The following is an 8,054-nucleotide window of genomic DNA, read 5'->3' as shown; positions in this document are numbered from 1 at the left end:
CTAATCCTCCCGTCCCCCCTGGCCACAGGTAACGGCGCAGGACCAGTCTGGAAAAGCAGCGAGGGTGAACACTTCCTCCACACAACCAGGGGAAGGAGACAGAACTGGGGAAAGCAACAAGGAGTCAGAAAGAGACATGGGAACTGAGGGAGGGAGGGACAGGGAGAGAGGGACAGGGAGAGAGGGACGGGGAGAGAGAGGGACAGGGAGAGAGGGACAGGGAGAGAGGGACGGGGAGAGAGAGGGACAGGGAGAGAGGGACAGGGAGAGAGGGACAGGGAGAGAGAGGGAGAGAGAGGGACAAGGAGAGAGGGACAGGGAGAGAGGGACAGGGAGAGAGGGACAGGGAGAGAGGGACAGGGAGAGAGAGACAGGGAGAGAGGGACAGGGAGAGAGAGGGACAGGGAGAGAGGGAAAGAGAGAGAGGGACAGGGAGAGAGGGGAAGAGAGAGAGGGACAGGGAGAGAGAGGGACAGGGAGATAGAGGGACAGGGAGAGAGGGAGAGAGAGAGACAGGGAGAGAGGGAAAGAGAGAGAGGGACAGGGAGATAGAGGGACAGGGAGAGAGGGACAGGGAGGAGATGGACAGGGAGAGAGGGACAGGGAGAGAGGGAAAGAGAGAGGGACAAGGAGAGAGGGAGAGGGAGAGGGACAAGGAGAGAGGGAGAGGGACAGGGAGGGAGAGACAGGGAGAGAGAGACAGGGAGAGAGACACAAAGAGAGAGAGAGACAGGGAGAGACGGACAGAGAGAGAAAGGGAGAGAGGGACAGGGAGACAGGGACAAGAAGAAAGGGATTGGGAGAGAGAGACGGAGACAGAGTCACTGTTTATTCAGCAGGGTAAGGATCGCTATCACTCACTGTGTAACTGTACAGTGTCACTGTTTATTCAGCAGGGTAAGGATCACTCACTGTGTAACTGTACAGAGACACTGTTTATTCAGCAGGGTAAGGATCACTCACTGTGTGACTGTACAGAGTCACTGTTTATTCAGCAGGGTAAGGATCGCTCACTGTGTGACTGTACAGAGTCACTGTTTATTCAGCAGGGTAAGGATCGCTCACTGTGTAACTGTACAGAGTTACTGTTTATTCAGCAGGGTAAGGATCACTCACTGTGTAACTGTACAGAGTCACTGTTTATTCAGCAGGGTAAGGATCACTCACTGTGTAACTGTACAGAGTCACTGTTTATTCAGCAGGGTAAGGATCACTCACTGTGTAACTGTACAGAGTCACTGTTTATTCAGCAGGGTAAGGATCACTCACTGTGTAACTGTACAGAGTCACTGTTTATTCAGCAGGGTAAGGATCACTCACTGTGTAACTGTACAGAGTCGCTGTTTATTCAGGGTAAGGATCACTCACTGTGTAACTGTACAGAGTCACTGTTTATTCAGCAGGGTAAGGATCACTCACTGTGTAACTGTACAGAGTCACTGTTCATTCAGCAGGGTAAGGATCGCTCACTGTGTAACTGAACAGAGTTACTGTTTATTCAGCAGGGTAAGGATCGCTCACTGTGTAACTGTACAGAGTCACTGTTTATTCAGCAGGGTAAGGATCGCTCACTGTGTAACTGAACAGAGTTACTGTTTATTCAGGGTAAGGATCACTCACTGTGTAACTGTACAGAGACACTGTTTATTCAGCAGGGTAAGGATCACTCACTGTGTAACTGTACAGAGTCACTGTTTATTCAGCAGGGTAAGGATCGCTCACTGTGTAACTGTACAGAGACACTGTTTATTCAGCAGGGTAAGGGTCACTCACTGTGTAACTGTACAGAGTCACTGTTTATTCAGCAGGGTAAGGATCGCTATCACTCACTGTGTAACTGTACAGAGTCACTGTTTATTCAGCAGGGTAAGGATCACTCACTGTGTAACTGTACAGAGTCACTGTTTATCCAGCAGGGTAAGGATCACTCACTGTGTAACTGTACAGAGACACTGTTTATTCAGCAGGGTAAGGATCACTCACTGTGTAACTGTACAGAGTCACTGTTTATTCAGCAGGGTAAGGATCACTCACTGTGTAACTGTACAGAGTCACTGTTTATTCAGCAGGGTAAGGATCACTCACTGTGTAACTGTACAGAGTCACTGTTTATTCAGCAGGGTAAGGATCACTCACTGTGTAACTGTACAGAGTCACTGTTTATTCAGCAGGGTAAGGATCACTCACTGTGTAACTGTACAGAGTCACTGTTTATTCAGCAGGGTAAGGATCACTCACTGTGTAACTGTACAGAGACACTGTTTATTCAGCAGGGTAAGGATCGCTCACTGTGTAACTGTACAGAGTCACTGTTTATTCAGCAGGGTAAGGATCGCTCACTGTGTAACTGTACAGAGACACTGTTTATTCAGCAGGGTAAGGATCACTCACTGTGTAACTGTACAGAGTCACTGTTTATTCAGCAGGGTAAGGATCACTCACTGTGTAACTGTACAGAGTGACTGTTTATTCAGCAGGGTAAGGATCGCTCACTGTGTAACTGTACAGAGTCACTGTTTATTCAGCAGGGTAAGGATCTCTCACTGTGTAACTGTACAGAGACACTGTTTATTCAGCAGGGTAAGGATCACTCACTGTGTAACTGTACAGAGACACTGTTTATTCAGCAGGGTAAGGATCGCTATCACTCACTGTGTGGGTGTGTGCATGATGAGGTTATCGAGTTGAGGGATTGGCCCTGTTACTGGAGGGGTTGTGGTGAGCTATCGGGTCCAGTGGTTTGGATCTCCCCGTGCTGTCTCCCCCTGCCTGCCCTGGGGCCCCTGAGCTCTCTGTCAGTGAGTGAAGGGCTCGGGGCCGAGGCAGGCGGGGGGGAGGCCGGGGGTCGAGGGGGCGGGGGGAGGCTAGGGGGGCGGGGCCGACGGGGCAGAGGGGGGGGAGGCCGGGGGCAGGGGCCGAGGGGGCGGGGGGGGGGGGGGGGGGGGGGAGGCCGGTGGGGGGTGGGGGGTGGGGGGAGGCCCTTCACCAGCTGGAATCCAGCTCCCCTGTTAGCGGAGTCTTTTCCACAGATACGGATCCTGAAATCCTTTCCCGGAATCCACACATCGATCTGACCCTCCCTCCCCCCTCGGGGTCCCTCCCTCCCCCCTCGGGGTCCCTCCCTCCCCCCTCGGGGCCCTCACTCCACCAAGGGTCCCTCCCCCTGTCTCTCCCTCCATCCTCAGTGACCCTCCTCCTGTCTCTCCCCCCTGCCCTCGCCCATCAGTCTGTCCCTCCCCCAGTCTCTCCCCCAGTCTCTCCCTCCACCCCCTTGCTGTCCCTCCCCCAGTCTCTCCCCCTGCCTCTCTCGCTCTCTTCCCTGTCTCTCCCTGTCTCTCTCACTCTCTCTCTCCCCCAGTCCCTCCCCCAGTCTCTCCCCGTCTCTCTCCCCCAGTCCCTGCCCCAGTCTCTCCCCCAGTCTCTCCCCCTGTCTCTCTCGCTCTCTCTCCCCTGTCTCTCTCACTCTCTCTCTCCCCCAGTCTCTCCTCCAGTCCCAGTCCCTCCCTCAGTCCCTGCCCCAGTCTCTCCCCTGCCTCTCTCGCGCTCTCTCCCCTGTCTCTCCTCCAGTCCCAGTCTCTCCCCCAGTCCCTGCCCCAGTCTCTCCCCCTGCCTCTCTCGCGCTCTCTTCCCTGTCTCTCCCTGTCTCTCTCACTCTCTCTCTCCCCCAGTCTCTCCTCCAGTCCCAGTCTCTCCCCCAGTCCCTGCCCCAGTCCCTGCCCCAGTCTCTCCCCCAGTCTCTCCCCCTGTCTCTCTCACTCTCTCTCTCCCCCAGTCCCTCCCCCAGTCTCTCCCCGTCTCTCTCCCCCAGTCCCTCCCCCAGTCTCTCCCCGTCTCTCTCCCCCAGTCCCTGCCCCAGTCTCTCCCCCAGTCTCTCCCCCTGTCTCTCTCGCGCTCTCTCCCGTCTCTCCCTGTCTCTCTCACTCTCTCTCTCCCCCAGTCTCTCCTCCAGTCCCAGTCCCTCCCCCAGTCCCTCCCCCAGTCCCTGCCCCAGTCTCTCCCCCAGTCCCTCCACCAGTCCCAGTCCCTCCCCCAGTCCCTCCCCCAGTCCCTCCCCCAGTCTCTCCCCCAGTCCCTGCCCCAGTCTCTCCCCCAGTCCCTGCCCCAGTCTCTCCCCCAGTCCCTGCCCCAGTCTCTCCCCCAGTCCCTGCCCCAGTCTCTCCCCCTCTCTCTCCCCCAGTCCCTCCACCAGTCCCAGTCCCTCCCCCAGTCCCTGCCCCAGTCTCTCCCCCAGTCCCTGCCCCAGTCTCTCCCCCAGTCCCTGCCCCAGTCTCTCCCCCAGTCCCTGCCCCAGTCTCTCCCCCTCTCTCTCCCCCAGTCCCTCCACCAGTCCCAGTCCCTCCCCCAGTCCCTCCCCCAGTCTCTCCCCCAGTCCCTCCCCCAGTCCCTCCCTCAGTCCCTGCCCCAGTCCCTCCCCCAGTCCCTGCCCCAGTCACTCCCTCAGTCCCTGCCCCAGTCTCTCCCCCTCTCTCTCCCCCAGTCTCTCTCGCTCTCTCTCCCCCTGTCTCTGAGTGTCTCTGTCCCCTCTCTCTGCACTTGCTCTGTGGAATGTCGATTGGATCACAGTGAGCTGTGTGGGAGGCTCTGGGTGACGCAGGGTGGGCTGTGTGGGGGGCTCTCGGTGACGCAGAGTGGGCTGTGTGGGGGGCTCTGGGTGACGCAGGGGGAGCTGTGTGGGAGGGCTCTGGGTGACGCAGGGGGAGCTGTGTGGGGGGCTCTGGGTGACGCAGGGGGAGCTGTGTGGGGGGCTCTGGGTGACGCAGGGGGAGCTGTGTGGGGGGCTCTGGGTGACGCAGGGGGAGCTGTGTGGGGGGCTCTGGGTGACGCAGGGGGAGCTGTGTGGGGGGCTCTGGGTGACGCAGGGGGAGCTGTGTGGGAGGCTCTGGGTGACGCAGAGTGGGCTGTGTGGGGGGCTCTGGGTGACGCAGGGTGAGCTGTGTGGGGGGCTCTGGGTGATGCAGAGTGGGCTGTGTGGGGGGCTCTGGGTGACACAGAGTGGGCTGTGTGGGGGGCTCTGGGTGACACAGAGTGGGCTGTGTGGGGGGCTCTGGGTGACGCAGAGTGGGCTGTGTGGGGGGCTCTGGGTGACGCAGGGGGAGCTGTGTGGGGGGCTCTGGGTGACGCAGGGGGAGCTGTGTGGGGGGGCTCTGGGTGACGCAGGGTGAGCTGTGTGGGGGGGCTCTGGGTGACGCAGGGGGAGCTGTGTGGGGGGCTCTGGGTGACGCAGGGGGAGCTGTGTGGGGGGCTCTGGGTGACACAGAGTGGGCTGTGTGGGGGGCTCTGGGTGACACAGAGTGGGCTGTGTGGGGGGCTCTGGGTGACGCAGAGTGGGCTGTGTGGGGGGCTCTGGGTGACGCAGAGTGGGCTGTGTGGGGGGCTCTCGGTGACGCAGGGTGAGCTGTGTGGGGGGCTCTGGGTGACACAGAGTGGGCTGTGTGGGGGGCTCTGGGTGACACAGAGTGGGCTGTGTGGGGGGCTCTGGGTGACGCAGAGTGGGCTGTGTGGGGGGCTCTGGGTGACGCAGGGGGAGCTGTGTGGGGGGCTCTGGGTGACGCAGGGGGAGCTGTGTGGGGGGCTCTGGGTGACGCAGGGGAAGCTGTGTGGGGGGCTCTGGGTGACGCAGGGTGAGCTGTGTGGGGGGCTCTGGGTGACGCACAGTGGGCTGTGTGGGAGGCTCTGGGTGACGCAGGGGGAGCTGTGTGGGGGGCTCTGGGTGACGCACAGTGGGCTGTGTGGGGGGGCTCTGGGTGACGCAGGGGGAGTTGTGTGGGGGGCTCTGGGTGACGCAGGGGGAGCTGTGTGGGGGGCTCTGGGTGACGCAGGGTGAGCTGTGTGGGGGGGCTCTGGGTGACGCAGGGTGAGCTGTGTGGGGGGGCTCTGGGTGACGCAGGGGGAGCTGTGTGGGGGGCTCTGGGTGACGCAGGGGGAGCTGTGTGGGGGGCTCTGGGTGACGCAGGGGGAGCTGTGTGGGGGGGCTCTGGGTGACGCAGGGGGAGTTGTGTGGGGGTTTCTGGGTGACGCAGGGTGAGCTGTGTGGGGGGCTCTGGGTGACGCAGTGTGGGCTGTGTGGGGGGGCTCCAGATGACAGTCGCAGGTTGCTACACAGCTCAGGCAAGGCCAGTTCCCACATCACCAGCTGTAGGGAGAGAAGGCAGAGGGTGTTATAGAACATAGAACAGTACAGCACAGAGCAGGCCCTTCGGCCCACGATGTTGTGCCGAGCTTTATCTGAAACCAAGATCAAGCTATCCCACTCCCTATCATCCTGGTGTGCTCCATGTGCCTATCCAATAACCGCTTAAATGTTCCTAAAGTGTCTGACTCCACTCTCACTGCAGGCAGTCCATTCCACACCCCAACCACTCTCTGCGTAAAGAACCTACCTCTGATATCCTTCCTGTATCTCCCACCACGAACCCTATAGTTATGCCCCCTAGTAATAGCTCCATCTACCCGAGGAAATAGTCTTTGAACGTTCACTCTATCTATCCCCTTCATCATTTTATAAACCTCTATTAAGTCTCCCCTCAGCCTCCTCCGCTCCAGAGAGAACAGCCCCAGCTCCCTCAACCTTTCCTCATAAGACCTACCCTCCAAACCAGGCAGCATCCTGGTAAATCTCCTCTGCACTCTTTCCAGCGCTTCCACATCCTTCTTATAGTGAGGTGACCAGAACTGCACACAATATTCCAAATGCGGTCTCACCAAGGTCCTGTACAGTTGCAGCATAACCCCACGGCTCTTAAACTCCAACCCCCTGTTAATAAAAGCTAACACACTATAGGCCTTCTTCACAGCTCTATCCACTTGAGTGGCAACCTTCAGAGATCTGTGGATATGGACCCCAAGATCTCTCTGTTCCTCCACAGTCTTCAGAACCCTACCTTTGACCCTGTAATCCACATTTAAATTAGTCCTACCAAAATGAATCACCTCACATTTATCAGGGTTGAACTCCATTTGCCATTTTTCAGCCCAGCTTTGCATCCTATCTATGTCTCTTTGCAGCCTACAACAGCCCTCCACCTCATCCACTACTCCACCAATCTTGGTGTCATCAGCAAATTTACTGATCCACCCTTCAGCCCCCTCCTCTAAGTCATGAATAAAAATCACAAAGAGCAGAGGACCAAGCACTGATCCCTGTGGCACTCCGCTAGCAACCTGCCTCCAATCCGAAAATTTTCCATCCACCACCACCCTCTGTCTTCGATCAGACAGCCAGTTACCTATCCAATCGGCCAACTTTCCCTCTATCCCACACCTCCTTACTTTCATCATAAGCCGACCATGGGGGATTCTGTAACTTGATTTTTGTGTCTCTGTGCCCTGTTTGAGAGCAGATTTCCACTCCATCTGACGAAGGAGCAGCGCTCCGAAAGCTAATGGCATTTGCTACCAAATAAACCTGTTGGACTTTAACCTGGTGTTGTGAGACTTCTTACTATGTTCGATCGGATAGCCAGTTACCTATCCAATCGGCCAACTTTCCCTCTATCCCACACCTCCTCAGTTTCACCATAAGCCGACCATGGGGGACCTTATCAAATGCCTTACTAAAATCCATGTATATGACATCAACTGCCCTACCTTCATCAACACACTTAGTTACCTCCTCAAAAAATTCAATCAAATTTGTGAGGCACGACTTACCCTTCACGAATCCGTGCTGACTATCCCGGATTAATCCGCATCTTTCTAAATGGTCGTAAATCCCATCCCTAAGGACCTTTTCCATCAATTTACCAACCACCGAAGTAAGACTAACCGGTCTATAATTACCAGGGTCATTTCTATTCCCTTTCTTGAACAGAGGAACAACATTCGCCACTCTCCAGTCCTCTGGTACCATCCCCGTGGACAGCGAGGACCCAAAGATCAAAGGCTCTGCAATCTCATCCCTTGCCTCCCAGAGGATCCTAGGATAGTGTTAGAACAAAGAACAATACAGCACAGGGAAAAGGCCCTTCGGCCCTCCAAGCCCGCGCCACTCCCTGGTCCAAACTAGACCATTCTTTTGTATCCCTCCATTCCCACTCCGTTCATGCGGCTATCTA

General features: G+C 57.1%; 1 protein-coding gene across 1 annotated transcript in view; it reads right to left on the bottom strand.

Annotated features, from left to right (window-relative positions):
* Nucleotides 1–8,054, bottom strand: part of LOC144490289 (uncharacterized) — a gene marked incomplete at its 5' end in the record, with an annotated part of 25,032 nt that continues 16,978 nt past the window's right edge. Inside the window, 2 exons of the mRNA XM_078208064.1 lie at nucleotides 1–104; nucleotides 5,950–6,133. Of these exons, the coding sequence (XP_078064190.1) occupies nucleotides 1–104; nucleotides 5,950–6,133 (288 nt within the window). The remainder of the gene's footprint in view (nucleotides 105–5,949; nucleotides 6,134–8,054) is intronic.

The sequence above is a fragment of the Mustelus asterias genome, unplaced genomic scaffold (assembly GCF_964213995.1).
Source record: "Mustelus asterias unplaced genomic scaffold, sMusAst1.hap1.1 HAP1_SCAFFOLD_3113, whole genome shotgun sequence".
NCBI classification, from domain to species: domain Eukaryota; kingdom Metazoa; phylum Chordata; class Chondrichthyes; order Carcharhiniformes; family Triakidae; genus Mustelus; species Mustelus asterias.
Note: the sequence above shows the minus strand (reverse complement) of the source record. Positions and strands in the feature narration are given on the sequence as shown.